A 20534-nucleotide genomic window follows, 5' to 3' on the forward strand; every position below is an offset into this window, starting at 1 on the left:
CCATGGTGTCATTAGTCCGGTCCGTCTAATTGGTTATTTATGCCCGCTGCTTCTCGTTCCCTGACTTGTAACAGACCTGATATTGTTGCCGCGGCTCTGCCAGTGCGGCGCTCGCTGACACTGACCGCCCGCCTGCATAATGTAATTACAGTCATTAACCAGAGCCATCGTCACCTGCCAGGAACCTCCTCCTCCCCCACTCACGGAGCCCGACAGCGGGCTTAACGTGACTCAACCGGCAAGACGCTGCGAGATCCGTCCCGGCCGCGCAAATTAGACCTGACACTTGTCCTTAGCCGCGTTAACTGGAGCCCTGTGTTTATCTTTACCATCGGCCCCATTCAGGGGCCCATATAGGAAGCTGGAGCCGGCGGAGGGGGGTCCGTCTATGTGAATGAGCGGGCCACGTGTGCGCTCCCCTCTCGCTCAATGGCTGGAGGTGGTGGTTTCGAAAGACCAATCGCCTTATTGACTTTCTGGCATCGGTGCCGGATGTGCACCTGCGATGCCGCCCCAGTCGCGATACCCCCCCCCCCCCCCCCCCCTACCCGAAGCCCCCTCCCGTCCCCCGTCTCCCTCAACCCCAAAGTATGCAAGACCCTGGGATGCCGGTTGCCATGGTTACCCCCCCATTCCCTGGCAACGATGCTTAGCAGGTGCATGGCCGCGTTAGGATCAGGGTGACATGGGAACTCGTGGCTTGAAATGGTGGAAGGCTCGTTAAGACTGGGCTATCTGTACTGTGTGTGTAGCCAGGAATGACTAGTGCTATTCATACCGGCGGAGCACTGTGGCTTTGCAGTGGGTTTGATTAAATCACCACATGTTGAGAGGAGGAAGAGGGAGACCAGGGCGAGATTAACACCAAGTGAAGTGTAGTTCATTATTGTGTGTCACTCTTTGGTGACCACTATCCAGGAACTGCTTTTGTGGTTGGCTTTGCATCAATTATATTGAATACTAGTCTCTCTTTCTGACCAGGTTGGTTGTTGGAGCTTAGATAGCGTGAGCAAACGATCTTCCACCTTACCAATGACACTGAGAGGGTTTGGAGAACACTGCTGCGGTTGGTGCGGCTTTATAGTCACGTCAACATCTGTATGTACATTTATATCACATTTATATTTATAAACAGGAATGTTAATTTTGTATTTAATATTCATGATCAATAAGGATGTCCTTGATCCAGACCTCTTGACTCCCCCCTGGACCACTACCAAATGAGGGCTCTTACACCACCTCATCCACCACCTCAATTAGCTGTTGTTACACCACCTCAATTAGCTGTTCTTACACCACCTCAACTAGCTGCTCTTACACCACCTCAATTAGCTGTTCTTACACCACCTCAACTAGCTGCTCTTACACCACCTCAGCTAGTTGCTCTTACACCACCTCATCCACCACCTCATCTAGCTGCTCTTACACCACCTCATCCACCACCTCATCTAGCTGCTCTTACACCACCTCATCCACCACCTCATCTAGCTGCTCTTACACCACCTCATCCACCACCTCATCTAGCTGCTCTTACACCACCTCATCTAGCTGCTCTTACACCACCTCAATTAGCTGTTCTTACACCACCTCACCTAGCTGTTCTTACACCACCTCACCTAGCTGTTCTTACACCACCTCACCTAGCTGCTCTTGCACCACCTCAGCTAGTTGCTCTTACACCACCTCATCCACCACCTCATCCAGCTGCTCTTACACCACCTCAATTAGCTGTTCTTACACCACCTCACCTAGCTGCTCTTGCACCACCTCAGCTAGTTGCTCTTACACCACCTCATCCACCACCTCATCTAGCTGCGCTTGTACTCCTGCTGGAGACCTGGCTGGCTTGCTAGTAAAAAGTGGGGTCAAATGGCGTTGTTCACCACTCTTGAAAATAGCAATGCATAGCTATAAGAATAAAATGGAAAGGGGGAAATGTCCAATGCACACACAAACTAAGATACTCAAATACTTTTGAGGCAGGGGGATCTATTATTTGTTTGTGTTCACCTTACTACTCCCCTATCTTCCTCTTACCGGGCTCTTTTATCTATGGTGTTGCCTTTTTTCTTGTCCATTCCATTATTATATCATTATGTCATTTCGATTTACATTCAGGGCATTTAGCAGACCCTTTTATCCAAAGTGACTTACAATAAGTGCATTTGTCAGAAGAAAAATAAGCAATATATCGCTGTCGGTACAGTAAGGATGTTCATAGAAACAGGTGCTAAGCATTTACAATTGCTAGGTTAACTCCTTCCCCGTACACAACAAGATAGCTAGAATAAGATGATGCACAATTCCAAGTACCATTGTGAGTAAGTGCCAGGACGTACAGCATACAATATGTGCGTAATAGTGCGTATATTAAGTAATATTTATATTCATCTTATTCATCTTATTGAATGGCTAATTTGTTGTATAATTTGTTTTCTTTGGGTGGTGTTTACTCGTTACTAGGTTGTCATTTTTTGCATTGGTTTGACGAATGTTATTTTATGACCTGTGTAAAGATCCAGCATTACGTCCCTAACTAGCTAGTCAGTCTCAAATAATTTAAGATTTACTGATGCATGTCCATATCCTCAAGAGAACTTATTCCCCCCACTATTTCTAAAATCTTCAACACCAGGCAGAATATTATCTGCTGATTAACCATGTTGCTGCTTAGTATAGCAGAGTATCTCAGAGCCCCTCGATGTTGCCAATACTGTCAGAACAACAGTTTGGTCCACATTAATTTCATAGACGCTGTGCAAGTAATGTCCTTCCATCCACCCGGCATTTCAAGGCTCCTCGTATATTCAGTGCTGCTGCATGTACTGTGAGTCAGTGCTGTTGGTCTGAGATAACCACGCCCACGCATTTCAATATACCAGATGGAATTGTAACATTATGAAATAAATTTGGTATTAATTAAATAAATGTGACATTTAAAAAAAGAAGTTCCCTTAAATAAATGTGGACTGATGAAATGGTACCCTGAAATAAATAGCCGTAGTCCTTTGAAAAACGTGAAAAATGAATGTGTATTTATATATTTATTTGCATATTTATTGCCATTATTTATTTCATATCCATATTCATTCCAATCCTCAAAGTGTTTGTACGCCAAATCCTGATTACTGTTTTCCTTTGATAAATTGAATTGCTGCCGTAAAGATAAAATACTGCTAAATTAAGGCTATTGGACTTGTATGATCGTGGGAAGCAATACACGCTTCACTTATAATCACGTACACATTTCACAACTGCTTGCCTCTGCTATTATCACACAAAGGCATAAAGGTATTTGTTATTCCACACTAGCGCTAAACCGATAAAAATAGTTGGTGTACATAAATACTTTGCGATACAATCATTTTTGTCGGATAATCCCTTTTTCCTCGTTCTATATAATTTACTGTCAGTCTAGTTGTACCTGCTGGTGGAATGACTGAATTCAACAATAAATGATGGTTTATCTTGTGGGATTTCTCCTAGAAAGTGGAGGAATGGTGAAAAAGGCCTTTCGTGGCCGAAGCCTTTTCATGGCAGGATTTACCCTGATTAGGCATTGAGCCTTCTTTATGAATAGACCTTTGGCCCATATGCTTTGAGGGCTCGAAATTATGAACCAACTCAATTCTAAGAAATGTTTGGCTTTCTTGGTCATTTCTAAGCAATTTGAATTTAGTTTTGGTTAGTGGAGATTAGCTGTGCAAAGCACATCTAATGCAAATATATTCTATAGTTCTATTTGTATTGTATGAGTAATAAAAACCTTTTTTCCATTTCAATGTAAACCCTGAACATCTGTGTCTCCCGTTTCCTCGGGCAACTATACCATATATCTTACTTTAGTATTGCAACGCTATACGTTACCTTCCTCATGTTGACTCTTCCTCTTCCTCCTCTCCTCCCAGATGCTGCAGCAGGTGCCAGCGTCATCGGGGCGCAGGCCTCTGAGTCCCCCGTCCAGGAAAACCCCACGGAGGTCCAGACAGGTGGGTCTCGAACGCCGCACCCAGACATGTCGGTAGCAACAGGGACGGCTTTTTTTTCATCGCAGCGCTCCCAAGAGCGGCATAGGAAATGATAAACACAAAACAAGAGACTTTAGAAGCGTTTGACTGATATGAAAAAAAGTAAAATACCTGTGAATGATTCTTCTAAGGAAATTCAACAAACGCAACACCGTTCAATTTAGCAGAACAAAGAATGCTCTACCGGAACCTGAAGGAGAGAATCCTTTTCTCCAGCTCGAGCATTAGGATATGAGGGCTGTTGTTGACCCAGTATTTGATTTCGTTTTTGGATATTCCTTGATGGTTTCGAAATGCTGCAAACTTTGGTCGTATTATCTTCCTGATATTTATGCATCCTTCTGGACTAACTGTCTAGAATATGCTCTGTTTTGAAAATAAATGATGGATAGTGCAAATTAATTAGGCGATTTTAACGAACTTAAAAGAACTTGGAACTTCTACAAACAGAGTGCACTTAGACTCTGTCTGAAAATAGCGCTCTGCCTATGTTGAACTCTAACTTTGAATACACGTTTGCTGCAAAACTAGGGTTATTTTTAATGTCCTTAGTTAGCTTTTAAACCTGGTTTAAAAAACATGTAGCTCTTTTCTCCATATTCCTGGTCAGTGTTGCCACAGTTACCATGAAAAAGTAATCAGATTACTAATTACTAGTTACTCCTTAAAATAGTAACTAAGTTACTTTACTGATTACTTGATTTTAAAAGTAACTAAGTTAGATTAGAAGTTACTCTATAAGTTACATTACGCTGCGACAAACACCCCCTGCCGCCTCAAAATAAAAAATTATTAATTCCACCGCTAATAACAACTGGTGGTGCGGACTCTGGAGAGTCAAGGTCGACACTCGCCTTTGATAGATCGAAGTCTTTAGAGACTTATGCTTTACACGCACACGCACTCTCACACAAACAGGCAGACAGACAGACGCACACAAACACACACACACCACTCCATCGCTCTCCACGCCAATCAGTGATCCGGTAAAAAAATTGTAACGCACAGTGACTTTGATGAGTAACTTTAATCTGATTACTGGTTTGGAAATAGTAAGGCGTTAGATTACTCTTAGATCACTGTTTCTGGTTACTGAAATGTTTCAATGCATTCTGCACTGCACAATAGGAGTAGTTATCAAGTAACTAAACTGCGTATCTTATAGTTGACATTACTATACTTCGCCTACCTCTCCTCCCACTGCCCCCTTGGGATCAGATCGTTTATTGGCGATCTAGAATAACAATGATCTGGAGTTGATGAATATAGAAACCATCGTCCAACCCTAACTCATAGGCTGTACCTTTTTAGGAAGCCAAGCAATGATATGGTATTACTCAGATACCCAGTCCTATAAATGTAATATCCTGCTGTTACACACAAACAATTTTCACACCAAATATTTAGACTTATCAAAGCTGTTGACTATATGTCTTTCTGTCTAAGATGGGAATCATCAAACATTCATGTCAGAAAAGCCTCTTGCCCTAAATGCAGGGAGCTGGATATCTAGAGCTACAGAGAGGTACCTCACTGCTTATTTAATTACTACAGACACAGAGACAAAAAGCCCAGTCACACTTTGAGTTCATGTTGAGAGACTAATTGTTTCAAGTGTTTGGTTTTTTTCATGGCACTGCTGTGTGACTTAATTTAGCCATATGCTGCTGATCTATGCATTCCTTTTGGAAGTTTTGTTTAAATTACTTTTTTATGTTATAAAGCAGGCACTGTTTTGATGTTTCAATGGGATGCTGTAAGCCAAGCTTCCAATGTGTGAACCGTTTTACCCCTATTATATTTGTATGCAACATAAAAAGGTGTTTTGTTGTTGGGCTAATTAACACGTTTTGCATGTACAATTTATTGACGGGAAAGGAGCAGTAAAGAGATAAATCATCTTCAATTTTCCAAATGGGCATGGCAGTCTATAATCATACCACATTACCAAGTGGCATTTTAACCAAAGCTGGAAAATGATCGTTCAAATCTGTCAGTCAGAAATGCATGGCAGAGACTGTTGAATCGTTGTATTACATGAGGGGATTCTTAACTGTAGCAGGGCCTTTTAAAAATGTCAGAAAAAATGATGTCTTTGGATAAGTATGCAATGTGCCTTTTTTTTGTTATTTTGCCATTTTATTTTGAAAGCCCATTATTTACTGCATACTCCACAAATGCATGCTCAAGCAAAGCAATGGAGCAGAACCCTCTTCTGATTAAATGTTGCCTTTTTATTTATTCTAATATAAATTTAGGTTCAGGGTTATCTAACCGTTATTTCAATTGTCTATTCATTTTTAGGATCCTTCCGGCCTAATCTATGAATTGTAGCATGCTAGGGGTGTCCTCAACCAGGAATTTTGTTTGTCAAATTTGATTTGTCAAACCCAGTTCTTCATGTTTGCTTCCAAATTTAGATCAGCTGCAACGCCCAATTAAATATCCTCTCTATATTCAAAATACGTAGAGCTCATTGATCGCATGGCTGGGTACAGTCCCAATAAGCTATTTCTGTATTTCGTTTTAAGTTATATACAGTTTAATACCATGGTATATAATAATCGACTTGTTTCGACTCCAATGTTAGATCTTGACGTTTGTTCCACCAAAAACTGTACCCCCCCCCCCCCATTATGTAATTAATTATGTATCTTAATTGTGCAACATTTTGATTGTCAATTAATCAATTTTGTATTTCTGTTTGATCCCCACCAGTGAAACATCCAGCAGTGGCGTCCCCCATGACCGAACCCTCGTCCACGGACAGCCCTGCCTCGCCACGGTCCACCAGCCCAAAGCCCCGGGCTCTCCCGGCCCAGCTGCCCCTGCAGGAGGTGCCTGCACAGGAGAGCTCACCACCCACCACCCCCACCAAGCCAGCAAACTCAGAACGCTCCCCCGAGGAGAGCGCCCTACAACCCAGCACAAGGATACCAAGGCCATCACCTCGCCCACCAAAGAACAAAGTCCCCCGGTGTCTCCGGACGCCTCGGACGAACCCATGGAGGTGTCCCCGTCGCAGCCTTCGGGCGGGGAGGGGGACCGGGGGGCCGCGGCCCCGGAGAGGACTCAGACGGACCCTCACCGAGAGAGCTCGGTGGGGACCTCGGGGTCGCCGGGCTCCAGCGCGGTGGAGGAGGAGGAGATGGACACCACCCCGGAGAGCATTCCCAACACGGGGCCGTCCTCGGAGGAGAAGGCTCTGGAGCCGCTGGGCGAGACGGCCTCGTCTCCCGCCCTCTCCTCTCCCCTGGCTCCGGGGACCTCGCCCAGAGAGCCTCCTCTGACCCAGGGCCTCCCTCCCCTGGGGGACCATAGCAGTGTTCAACCCACCACCGCCACAACTACCCTCATACCCTTCACCCCCAAGATCGGCATGGGGAAGCCAGCAATCACCAAGAGAAAGTTCTCGCCCGGGAGACCCAGAGTGAAGCAGGTAGGAAACGTGTGAACGTTGAGCCCCACATGGGAGGACCATAGGGAAGTAGGCAGCTTTGAGGCTGGGGGTTAGGTACTTGGGGTGGAAGCTGAGTGTTTGGTCCATGGGAGGCCCAGTGGGAAGCATGTAGGCAGGGTGCAGGCTGGGGTTAGGTCCTTCGGAGTCCCAGAGGGAAACGAGTAGGAAGGGTGGAGGCTGGGTGTTGGGTCCTTGGGAGACCCAGAGGGAAGCAGGTAGGCAGGGTAGATGCTTGGTGTTATGTCCCTGGTTCGTGTTGCTGGTTTATTCATGGTCTCTGTGTTAAATCCTCTGAGACCGCAGGCTAATATAAATATGTATTTTATGGCGAGAACCATGAATTAGTGGGCTCTGGCTGGTTTCCAAGGTGGTTGAGTTGGTTGGAGGTTGGCTATGTTCTCTCGGCAGAGGTTGTTTTGAAACAGCTCGCGGGGTTCTCGGGGCAGTGCAGTCGTGCTGCAGCTTGCAGTTGACTGCATTAGTGCAGCGACTTGATTGAAGCGCTGACTGATCTCCCCCCATCCCAGTCCACTTTCCTCCCCCTACCCCAGTTTACCACTGCAGTCCACTTGGCTAGCAGGTAATGCCGTTCACACACAGCCCAGTGGAAACTGGAAATATGTTTTTTCTTTTTTTTTTTTTACTTCCCCTCCCCACCGTAGGAATTTGCACTTCTTTTTGTATGAAAAAAAAAAAAGGAACCCCAGCTAAAAAAAACCTTGCTTGCCTCGAATCTTCTGCACAGCCCGGCTCAGTCGCATGCTCCGTCTCATCAATCATTGTAATTCCCTGCTCCACGTCCCCATTGAATATACATACATCACACGTTATGGCTTCATCTAGTGCGAGCACTGGCTCTCGCCGAGCTCTTACCATTACCATATTATCATGGACTTCCTTTTCACCACCTCTACTGACCTGATACAAAATTGTGTATTCATATAAGAAAACAGATTGGAATAAAAAATTCCGGACCCAAAGCGGATTGTTGGCACACTTCAGTAAGGCACAGTGAGCAGGCCACCTCGAACGATTGCAAATCGCTAGTTGCATCACACCCGTGGCTATTTTACATTTATTATGAATGATTCCGCTGAGTTAAGACTAAATTAGTTCTCTTCCCCCTCATTCCCTAGATATATATCCGCTGTCTTAAACAAACATTACAAGACGCTACTTAATTTGTTAAACTAGGCCCGGGGACATGTATTCATGCTTCCCCGTTTTCAGACCAAATAGTTACAAAATGAGCCTGTTGGAATCGCGTAACGCTGACGTCATCCCTTCTCTCCCTCCTCCCCTCTCTCCCTTGTTGCCATGGCGAGAGGTTTGCATTGCCTCTCTTCTCTGCTGTATTACGGAGCCCTGAGCATCGTTGTCCTGTGACTAACAATAACTCCTCTCGCGCCCTTTTGCCTGTGTTGTGCCGACCGCGTGCATGGTTAAGCTACCGGATTGGCTGCAATTTAAACTGTTAACCCCTTTCTGTGTACTGATCCCTATTTAACGTTGCGGGCTGGGTCCTGAAGGGTTCCCCACAATAGGGATAGATATCGATAGGTATCGAAACTACTACTCTAATTGAAGCTGTGTGTCGGTTCAATCTGTAAAAATATGAAACCGTTTTTTGAATAATTTATATCGCTGCAACATTTTAAATTAATCGAGGCGTCCTGAACAAACATTCTTTTAAAATAATATTCCTCCTTCAAACAGTGAACCATAGGCCCGGGCCATACGTGCCCCCTGTGATTCATATGCGCTCAAACCCCAGACGTATATAACCAGGCATGCATTAGCTACATATTGGGCTAGGTAAACCCCCTTCAAATCACCCCATCATGGGGGATAAACTATCGATTCGTAGCATACTGGCTAGGCTCACTGGCTTGCGTAAATGTATTTGTTTGTTCGTTATCATCATTTCTTATAACCTATACCGATTGTTGGGATCGGGTAGCACATATAAATTGTGCTTAGTACTCAAGTGTTTTGCCGGGTTGCCAGTATCGCCTCCCTTGCTAGCGAAGGGAATTACACTGGTGGCAGTGGGAATTGGGTTCTTCATTGGGCCGGCTAAAATGTAGGCCCACTTTAGAAAGAGTCGCTCCCTCAAGCATGAGGAGTGTCGTTCTGTGTATACACCACGCCCCCACGACGCGAGGAGAGATCCAGCATCGATAGCGATACCGCCCAACCGTATACGCACTTTCCCAACGAGGTCCCAGGAGACGGTCAGACCCAGTTTCGGGACCCATCTCTGCTCACCGCATCCCTCTAACATTGCTCTCGCTGTGTGTGTTTTGGTTCCTTCGCCGGCTTTGTTTTTAAGTTGCTGCATTTTGTCGCCCTTTTCTTCCCTTCCTCTCTTCCTTTCTGTCTCTCTCTCTCTCTGTCTCTCTCTCTCGCTCTCTGTCTCGCTCTCCGTCTCTCTCTCGCTCTCTCTTCCTCTGCCTTACTCTGTCACCCTCCTCCCCCCCCATCTACCGATCCCTACCTTAGGGTGCATGGAGCCCCCATAGCAGTGTGAGCTCTGCCTCGCCCTGGTCTCCAGACCAGCCTGAGGGGTGGGACTTCCCAAAGACCAGGCAGCCTCCAGGCAGCCCCGGCTGGAGCATCAGAGTGGTAAATAACCAGGGCGGCTTGGCTGGCGCCGCACTGCTGGTCCCTAGGCCCGTGTGCTGTGCGCTCCCCTGTTATGATTTGCATGCCACACTCCCAACACTACTACCGCCATCTCTCACCGACCCCTAACCCAGCCATCAGGGGGGAGGGGCGTCCCCGTTGTGGGAGGGGGGCCACGGCCGTTTGAAAGTCGCCGCGGTTCTACAAGTTCCGTCCTCCTGTTGGAAGGGGCGGGGGATTATACGTGGCTCTCTGACGCTGCATTGCACAGAGTATACCAGTAACTGACTAATCCACCGCACTAATGTGTGTTCATGTGTGTGAGGGTAGGTATCTGTGTGCGTATGTGTGTGTGTGTGTGTACAGTTCCCGTGTTGGCGTGTTTGTTCGTTACCAGTGCCACAAGTTACAAGTACCAGTTTGTTGTGGCTGCGCGCCGTGTGTTTACGTAACCTAAGTGTAGGTGTTGGGGCTCGCCCGGGTGATGATGCCTGTGACCAGTGGGTGGAAGGGTGACGGCGCAGAGGGCAGGACAGAGGCACTCGGGCAGAGATGTGTGCAACAATCTGTTGCCATGGCGATCTGCGGTCGCATGGTCACTGATGTGGAGTCGGGGGGGGGGGGGGGGGGGGGGGGGGGGGGGGGGGGGGGGGGGGGGGGGGGGGGGGGGGGGGTTAATTGGCGCGGCGGCTGGAGGAGGTTGGGCCCAGGTTGAGCGATGTCATGTTCTGTGAAAGCATCAGAGAGAGAGGATGGGAGGGCATAGGAGGGAAGGGAGGTGTGGTCATTGGATCAATGCCAAATGTGTGGTGAAAAATGAATAGGGATATTGGTGGGTGGGTGGGAGGGAGGGAGGGAGGGAGGGAGCTCAGTTTAAACAGTCACGATTAGGCACGGGCCTCTCGCCGGGGGAAAAACCTGCTGACGCCAAGGTAGGAACTGGAATTATGAGCATAAGCACTCCAAGGCCTTCTCCCGACAGCTCCAGAAAGCCATGCATTTATTTAATTTTCCCCCTTTCCGGAGAGGTGCCTTCAAGGAATGTCAGTCACCACCCAGGTGGCAGGAGATGTCAATGCTGTGGATGGGATCAGTTTAGTCCCGGTCTCTTTAGGGCGGATGCATGCTCCTCACCTCATTAGCAGGGGAAGTTCACAGATGACTGACCCCCCCCCCCAGACGTCGTTGACTTGTTTTGGGATGGCTTTTCTCCCTTTTGGTTTTGCTCTTATAAAAAAAAAAAAAAAAACCCTGAGCACTTTAAGGCTGAATGCAAATGACTCGTCAAGGGATGCTTGGCTTGCCCTGACAGTACAGACACACAGACACACAGACACACAGACACACAGAGAGAGGGAGAGAGAGAGAGCCCGCAGGAAGAGTGACATTACCTCTCCGGAGTTGAGACGTGTTGTGTTTTTTTCTCCTTGGCTGTTAGTCTTATCTGGCTCCAGAGAGAGATGAGCTGTTGCAGCTCTATAGAGCCGTGGCCTGCTGAAAAGCTCTCACTCAGTAGAAACGTATTTTTGGTACTAAATGAAGCAGTCTTCATTTGTTCCAACAAGCAGTGAAGCGTTGTGTGTGTGTGTGGGGTTCTGTGTGTGTGATTGTGTTTGCACATGCATTGGTTAACATTGCAGCTGTGTGTGTTTTTGTGTGTCCCACGTTTTTGTGTGTTCAAAATGTTTGTGTGCGGCTGCTCACAAGCTCCAATGTGTGAAAATATGCGTGTGTGTGAGTCAAAAAGTTTGTGCGTTTGTCTAGAAGGTTCTTTGTGCGTGTGTGTCTACGTGTGTCAAGAAGTGAGTGAGTCAAAAAGTTTGTCGATTGTCTAGAAGGTTCTTTGTGCGTGTGTGTCTACGTGTGTCAAGAAGTGAGTGAGTCAAAAAGTTTGTCGATTGTCTAGAAGGTTCTTTGTGCGTGTGTGTCTACGTGTTTCAAGAAGTGTGTGTGTGTGTGTGTATGTCAAAAAGTTTGTGCGTTTGTCTAGAAGGTTCTTTGTGTGTGTGTGTGTGTGTCGGTGTGTGTCAAAAAGTTTGTGCGTTTATCTAGAAGGTTCTTTGTGCGTGTGTGTCTACGTGTGTCAAGAAGTGTGTGTGTGTGAGTCAAGAAGTTAGTGTGTGCGTTGGTGTGTGTGTGCTTCCACAGCGTGCCTCGGAGCCGGTGCCGGCGGTGCAGTCGGTGGCGTAACGTTTGCTTTGTCTCACCTCTGCAGGGCCGCGGCTCGGGCTTCCCAGGCAGGAGGAGGCCCAGGGGGGCGGGGCTGTCGGGTAGAGGGGGGCGTGGTAGGGCCAGGGGCAAGAGCGGCGCTAGTCCCTCCATCCACCCCGGGGTATGTGTCACTAACTGTTCCACCACGTCCTCCTACGCACCTCCACCACACCACTAACCCTGATGTATGCGGGGCACCGTACTCTGTGTGCGCCCATCCGCCAGCTGAGCTGAGCTGAGGCGTTGACATGTGATTACGTCGTTGTGAAAAAGGGCGGCTCGTGTTATTTTTGTGTTTTTATTTTTGTGTTTTGATTAATGATAATTGCCCAAATATTCGAACAAATCACTGTTGTTTTTTTTTTATAATTATTTAGTTATATATTTTTTTAACATACTTGAGTAAAGGGCCAAACCGGTTGCCTTGTCTGTCTCGATGATTTTGTTTTTTTGACATTGGATTGGGAATCCCCATTGCTGCCACCGTGCACCTTATCCTCATTCATTCCTCTCGACGTTCAGCTCACAGCAATGGAGTCGCAGTACCCCGTCAAGGAGGAAGAGGAGAACGCCATGCACAACACCGTCGTCATTTTCTCGAGCAACGACAGTTTCACATTAAAACAGGTTCGGCCTTTTTTTTATTATTTTCTTTGGAAGGCGCTCTATAAATTTAGAATTTATTTCCATGTATCAGTAAGGGATCGGAAAGAAGAGAGCATATATTGTAGTTCATTATAGTCATACCCAGTGCTGTCAACACCAAGTAGATTTAATTAGTTCATTTATATAACAGAATAAATTGCTCTTGTCATGTTGTGGTTTTGAGGCTTTAAACAACCAACAACGCTTACACAGGTACCCTGTGTAAAACCCAAACCCAGCCCCAGTAGGGCTGCTGTTATTGTGCACATGCTGCTGGATCTCCCAGCAGCAGGTCCGCAGCTCCAGAGCGTGTTAGAAGGAGAAAGAAAGCGCACACAATCCTAGAGGCTGGCCTTTTGTATCGGCACAATGTAGCTTACAAGAGGTTGCATCTCTGCACCTATCCCCCGTTCCCCGGTCTCCCCACTAGCGTTTCATCTCTGCTCCTATTCCAGGACATGTGCGTTGTGTGTGGGAGCTTCGGGCTGGGCGCGGAGGGCCGCCTGCTGGCCTGTGCGCAGTGCGGCCAGTGTTACCATCCCTTCTGCGTTGGCATCAAGGTAAGGCTGGCTCCCACCCAGGACGCGCAACCCACGGCCCGCTTGCCAGTCCCCTTCAGGCAGGCCTCGTCCTCACGGTGGGCTCTGTGACTCCCGCAGATCACCAAGGTGGTGTTGAGCAAAGGCTGGCGCTGTCTGGAGTGCAGCGTGTGTGAGGCGTGCGGCCAGGCGACGGACCCCGGCCGCCTGTTGCTCTGTGACGACTGCGACATCAGCTACCACACGTACTGCCTGGACCCCCCGCTGCAGAACGTGCCCAAGGACAGCTGGAAGTGCAAGTGGTGAGTCATGCCGGGAGCACGCGCCACTGGCGGTTCACGTCTGCGCGCCCAGTAATCGTAAATCGTAAATATAATTGCACGTCCCTCCCGACACAGCGGTATGCTTCTGGCTGTAGGTCTGTGTGTGTTTATATATTCTGTTTTTGCTCTGTGTTGCTGTTTTTTTTTAATTGATACAGCTCGTGCTGTATTATGTGCATTATAACGTTTTGTAATCTACAGTCAGTTCAGCCTCCTTAAGTATTCAGTGTTGGGCTTTCTGGCTCGCTCTTTGACCCGCCTCTCCCTCTTGGATATTGTAGCAAATTGATTCTCAAAAGAGCCTGCCTAGACAGCAGGGCTACTTTGATGGGATTTAGGCCAAGACTTTTGAAGAAAAATAACCCTTATTCAAGCCATCACCATTTCCCAACCGCTTTTCAACCAGCAATTCCTAACAATTGGATCATTACTTTTTACATTTTTGCAAGATTTGTTATCACAGGTGGTGTGTGTGCTTGTAAATGCGGCAGACGTAAGCTTTCCTACAAAGAGGGTGATCACCATCCACCTCAGATCTATAATCGCTGCTTTGAACCACTTTATACAACCCCTAAGATACGACAAGCTCTTATAAGTTCTACTAACAGTAAAAAATAAACGGATCAAGTAAAAAATCTAAAAAAAGAACACGACTTGTTAAGAGAAGCCTTAGTGCTGCCATCCCCTCCACACTGGATCCCGGCCTCCCTGTGTCTGACCCCCCCCCCCCCCCCCCCCTCCCGCTCTCCCCTCCAGGTGCGTGTCGTGCACCCAGTGTGGCGCCACGTCTCCCGGCCTGCGCTGTGAATGGCAGAATAATTACACGCGGTGTGCCCCGTGCGCCAGCCTGACCGCGTGCCCCATCTGCCTGCTGGACTACAGCGAGGGAGCCATCATAGTGCAGTGCCGCCAGTGCGACAGGTGTGCCACCCCCCCCCCCCCCCCCCACACACACACACACACTACACCCCCAAAAACCTCACCCCCTACCTACCCCGCTCGACACTTCACCAGACCCCACACTTTTTTTTGCAAAACAAAGCACACGCACATGCGCATACACACATGCGCATACACACATGCGCATACACACATGCGCATACACACATGCGCATACACACATGGGCATACACACATGGGCATACACACATGCGCATACACACATGCGCATACACACATGCGCATACACACATGGGCATACACATGCACACACATGCGCACGCACGCACGCACACACATGCACTTACACACAAAACACATTCACGCACACCCTCGCACACATACACACACCTGCATGCACATACACTTCCACCCAAAAGCCGGCATGCAGAGAAAACACACGTCCGCACGTCCGCACGTCCACCTCCCCTGGGCGTCTTTAAACCAAGGCTTCTGCTTCCTCCACAGATGGCTCCATGCCTCTTGTCAGGGTCTCCACTCGGAGGAGGATGTGGAGAAAGCCGCCGATAGCAGTTTTGACTGCACAATGTGCCGAGCTTTCAAGACCACAAAGGGTATCTTGAGAGTGCAGCATTGATTGTGTGTGTGTGTTTGCGTGCCCGTGTGTGTGTGTTTGCGTGCCCGTGTGTGTGTGCGTGCCTGTGTGCCCGTGTGTGCTCGTGCATGTGTGTGTCTGTGTGTGCGTGTGATGAAGGGTTGACCAAGGTCTCTGAATATACTAACGATTATTGTTGCGTCATGATTTTTTTTTTCATATTCTGCCATCTTTTGTGTTTCCTCTGCTGCAGCAGTGGCAGGCAAGGCCAGAGACTGCATTGAGCCGGCAGTTATGACGCAGATTGTGACAAAGGCAAAAGAACTGGGTAAGACCACTAATGCCAGGCGAATAAGTACCTACCGATAGGGAAGCAACCAATTTTGATTGAAGATTTTAAGTACCAATGTCACCCACAAAAGTAGGGAAGGAACCAATATAGCACAGCAGTCCAATATTGATCCCAAACCTTTTACCTCTGGGGTATCGTGTATCAATAAGCAACTTTTACTTTGAATAAGCAAAACAAAAACCATTAGGCTCTGTCTTTGCTGTTCCTGGAGGTCAACATATTGGTGTTGGGATTCTGGCAGTATGGCTCAGGTTTTGAGGGCTTGTGATCATAGTTTGAAGCACAGTAGAATCATTTGCACGATGATGATGATGATGATGAAGCTGATGACGGTGGTCGTCTGTACTTCCTGACGGGCAGACCTGGCGAGGACCTACACCCAGGACGGCGTGTGTCTGACGGAGTCGGGGCTGTGCCAGCTGCAGAGTCTGTCGGCCGCCGCGTCCCGCCGCCGGAAGCCCAAGCCCAAGCTCAAGCTGAAGATCATCAACCAGAACAGCGTGGCGGTGCTGCAGACCCCCGTGGACCCCCTGTCGGAGCTCTCCCGTGACGAAGACATAGAAGACACCCGAGGTAGCGAAGCGCTCCTGGCAAAAAGATACGAAAGAAAAGGGGGGCATGGTGTTGTCGGTCGGAAGGGATGGTCATGCCTGGATGTTTTAACACCCCCTCCTCGAATTTGCAGGGCTCTTTTTTGATAGACTCTGCTGTATTGTATTTTTCTTGGAGGGTTTTCGGTCCTAATGGCAAAGTTAAATAGCCCAAAGAGGCTTCTCGCTAAGCGAAGTCATTAGAAGACGAGCACAAATGAAAGCGGAAAACCTCATTGGATTCAGGCTTAACGGCTCGCGGCCGAGGGGGGAAAATGGTTGAAATTCAATCGACCCCGTTTGGCGTGTCGCTAATGCTATTGGTGGCCGAGCCCCCTGACCCCAGGGCTGTCACTCATCATCAGTCCCGCCCCCTCCCCCTCCCCGTTTTTCCCCTCCACAGAGGCGGAGCTCCTCGACTGCGAGGCCAAGTCTGACTCCAGCCTGGAGCGCGAGCCCATGGAGGAGGACTCCAAGGGGGCGGACAGCAGCAAGAAGAGGAAGAGGAAGCCGTACCGGCCGGGTAGGGGCACCTGATTGAAGGAGACAGCTCCTCTGAAGCGTAAAATGGTGCAGTACGTGCCCGGCGCTGCGGCCACAGCCAATTGCAGCCATCTCCCGGCCCCCTCGCTCTTTCTCCGTCTCTCTATTCAAACCACTCTCTCTTTTTCACTCTCTCTCTCGCTCTCTCTCTCTCACTTGCCTCTCTCACTCACTCTCCCCCTCTCTCACTTGCGCCCTCTCCCCGTTCTCTCTTGCTCTCTCCCTCACTCTCACTCTCTCACTTGCACCCCCCCCTTCTCTCTCTGCTCTCTCTCTCTCCCCCCCTCTTGCTCCCCCCCCCTTCTCTCTCTCTTGCTCTCCCCCTGACTCGCTCTCTTTTTCACATCCCCGCCCCCTCTTACTTACTTACTTACACTCCCTCGACTCTTTCTTTCACGCTTTTTTTTCGCCCTCCCTTACACGCCCTCTCTCTCTCTCCCTCCCTAGGGTGCGTCTCTAGTGGTTCTTAAGGGGGAATTTCATAGAGATGCTTTCACAGTGAAAGCAGCGGTCAGCACTCTATTAAAAAGTAACTCATCACACAGGGTCTCTTTAATTAAACTACAGAAAGGGCCCGCATTATATAAAGCCGTGTGATAGATGTAGAGTATTAGAAAAATAGTTGGATTCAATACAATCAAATATTTAAATGAATCTTGGATTGTGGTGGCATTCAATTTGAACCAAATGAATTTAAAACGTGTTCCTTTGGCTGAATGTATTCCTGTTCCGCTTCTGAGCCGTGTTGTCTGTCCGTCTGTCCTCCAGGCATCGGGGGCTTCATGGTGCGTCAGAGGAGCCGACCGGGACAGGGCCCGGGCAAGACCAAGCGCTCGCTGTGCCGGAAGGACTCCTCCGGCTCTGTGTCGGAGCTCCAGCCTGTGAAGGATGAGGGTGAGTGAAGCCTGCCGCTGCAGCCCCTTTCAGTGTTTGCTGAACAGTTTCTGGCATTAGGAAAACTAATTAAAATCGGTCAGTGTAATCATAAAACACTAATGTGTATTGATTGAGAACACGGTATCAATCTGAGTCGAAGTGTTGGGAGGGTAGAGTATCACATCCCTATCTAGGCACGGCTTTAGCTTGACAAATCTCCCGATGGAACAAAAAGGCTGAGACGAGGTCTAATATTTCATCTAGAGCTGTCAAGCGATTAAAATATTTAATCGTGATTAATCGCATTAATGTCATAGTTAACTCTAATTAATCGCGATTAATCGCAAATTATTTTTCTATGCTAAATATCCCTTGATTTTTTGTCCCATAATTCTTCTCATTTTAATTATCTTATCAACATGGTGAAGTGCATCGGCTTGCCTTGTGCGAATTATTTTTTATTGATAACAACATTGGCATATACACTGATCAAAACAGGACGATACAAAAAAAGAGCCTATAGTGCAATTAAACGACTGCTTTGAACAAATGTAATTTGAACATAGCAGTCAGGCTACTGCTTCTTTGTTTTGAGCCAAAGAAAAAATAATTGCGTTAATCGCGCGATAAAAAATTTAACGCCGTTAAATTTGGTTTGCGTTAACGTCGTTAATAACGCGTTTAACTGACAGCTCTAATTTCATCTGATGTGTATTGGCTCTGTCCGTTTGTCCCGTTCAGCGGGCTGGACGGAGGCCCTGCCGGACACGCCCGTGGACGAGACCCCTCCAGGCCCAGAGGTCCCGGAGAAGATCAAGAAGCGCTACCGGAAGAAGAAGACCAAGCTGGAGGAGGCCTTCCCCGCATACCTGCAGGTCTGACACCTCAGATGCAACGCATTACAAAAAATACACGCGATAACTTCAACGGGTTTAGGATGGGAGCATGAAATGATTAACTTCTTGAAGAGATGCAAATGACGTGTGGATAGTATATTTTTATGGCAAGTAGTCAGCAGGGGCCTAATGGTACGATATTTCAAAGATTTTTTGGTGCCGATATATTTTAAGTATTTTGAATTAATACTACCATTTAGTTTATTTGGTGTGGTTTAGTGTACAACTTGGGGTTCTGCAGATCTGGTTGTTCCCGCCATTGTTTTTTAAACTAGCAGTGCCGAACAAAACGGTACATGTTTATGCTAATTGACTATAGGCAAATACTATGCAGCGCCCTCTTCAGGATGGTACCATTACTGTTCTTTGAAGAAATGATAAAAAAATATATTGATTTCGAGGACACACAACTTCCATAGTATAAGACTAGTTCTACTTTCGGTTTTCGCAAAGCTAATGGTGTTATTCACCCGAAGAGAAACATTGAAACCTGTTCTATTCATGTTAAATAAATGACGTGTTTATTATTGGTAGGGAGAGCTTTTTGGTGTCTTTTGACCTCATTTAAACATTTAAATAGCTGCGCAATACGTTCATTATTTAAAACCATTAACACCCCCCCCCCCCCTTGCCGCAACCTCTTACTTCTACGGCTGCCACTGAGTAATGGGAGTACCACCGTTGACACCAGAACATGGGGAGAGCCCTAGAACATTAACTAAATTTTATTATTATTACAACCAGTTCACTTTATGACTCTGTCGGTCGGTCGTGCCGTTTCTCACACTAGACAGCAGGTGTGAAAGTGCTACCGAAGTAGTTAAATTATTCCAGTTCTACTATCTGAGCACAAATTGGGTGAAGGAAAATGTATTAGTCATCCCATGTTTGGTGTATCTGAAGGTGGCTTCTGTTACCTCAACTGAAATTACGAAGTGTTTTCGGACTGAGGGACATCTCAGTTCGAGATATTTGTCAGTTCCCTCATCAAACTACTGGTAATCCTCTTTATACAGAGCTGTGTGTGTGTGTGTGTGTGTGTGTGTGTGTGTGTGTGTGTGTGTGTGTGTGCGAGGCAATGTTTGTGGCAGCGCGTGTGTGTGTGTGTGCATTAGGGATGTGTCGGTCGCGACTGATTCGTTACAACGAACGAATCCCGAACGTGAACGACAAGAACTGGTTCCCCAAAACAAGAAGAACTGGTTCTTTGATTCTTTTTTTTAACATAAACCAAACATATGGTCACGTAAATAAAATATACAAACGAACAGAGCTCCGTCTCCCCGCGACTTCCATTGATTGAGTCTACAACTTTCTCAAAGATTCAGCCAATGAGAGGTAGCAATGATGTTGGAATGGCACCTGGGTAAACCAATGACAAGGCGGTACCGTCGAATATGCGCGCTTTCTCTGTCTGACGTATCTTGGGTCATACCATTCGACTCATATATCCCCCTACATTTTTTCGAAAATAGACTTGACCTCCATCTGTTTATTGGATAAACGCATTTCCCAATCCCAGGAGTCTTTGCTCCATTCTACGTCAATTTAAGAACAAACAAAGAAATTAAACTGCAGTTCGTATTTTTTATTTATGACCATGAAAGTTCTGTAATGCCTGAACAATGAAGAATTAAATGTAAAGTAAAATAAAATTATTAATGTAAAACCATGAATGAAATATAGAGAGTAAGCAAGTGGTATAAATATTGGTGGGACGTTCGACATACTAAATAGCAGGCATCTCCAAACGGCGGACTGCGGTCTTGACGGTAATATCCGGACCCATGACCAATTAAAAAAAAAAAAAAATTATAAAAAAAGGTTTTTTTATTTTTTATTTTTTTTTAAGATGTAATCTGACGTAACGAACGAATCAAAACGAACGAATCAAATAAACGAATCGTTATAGTGAACTGAACTGAAAGAACTAGTTCCCGGAAAAGAATCA

General features: G+C 47.1%; 1 protein-coding gene across 1 annotated transcript in view; it reads left to right on the forward strand.

Annotated features, from left to right (window-relative positions):
• kmt2cb (lysine (K)-specific methyltransferase 2Cb) overlaps positions 1–20534 on the forward strand; it is a 78459-nt gene that overhangs the window by 27454 nt on the left and 30471 nt on the right. The window contains 15 exon segments of the mRNA XM_030362609.1: positions 3909–3989; positions 6747–6953; positions 6956–7467; positions 9991–10113; positions 12329–12445; positions 12847–12951; positions 13425–13529; positions 13629–13810; positions 14588–14752; positions 15239–15345; positions 15580–15654; positions 16039–16251; positions 16672–16791; positions 17580–17705; positions 18429–18562. Of these exon segments, the coding sequence (XP_030218469.1) occupies positions 3909–3989; positions 6747–6953; positions 6956–7467; positions 9991–10113; positions 12329–12445; positions 12847–12951; positions 13425–13529; positions 13629–13810; positions 14588–14752; positions 15239–15345; positions 15580–15654; positions 16039–16251; positions 16672–16791; positions 17580–17705; positions 18429–18562 (2372 nt within the window).

This window comes from Gadus morhua, chromosome 8 (genome assembly GCF_902167405.1).
Source record: "Gadus morhua chromosome 8, gadMor3.0, whole genome shotgun sequence".
Classification (NCBI taxonomy): Eukaryota; Metazoa; Chordata; class Actinopteri; order Gadiformes; family Gadidae; genus Gadus; species Gadus morhua.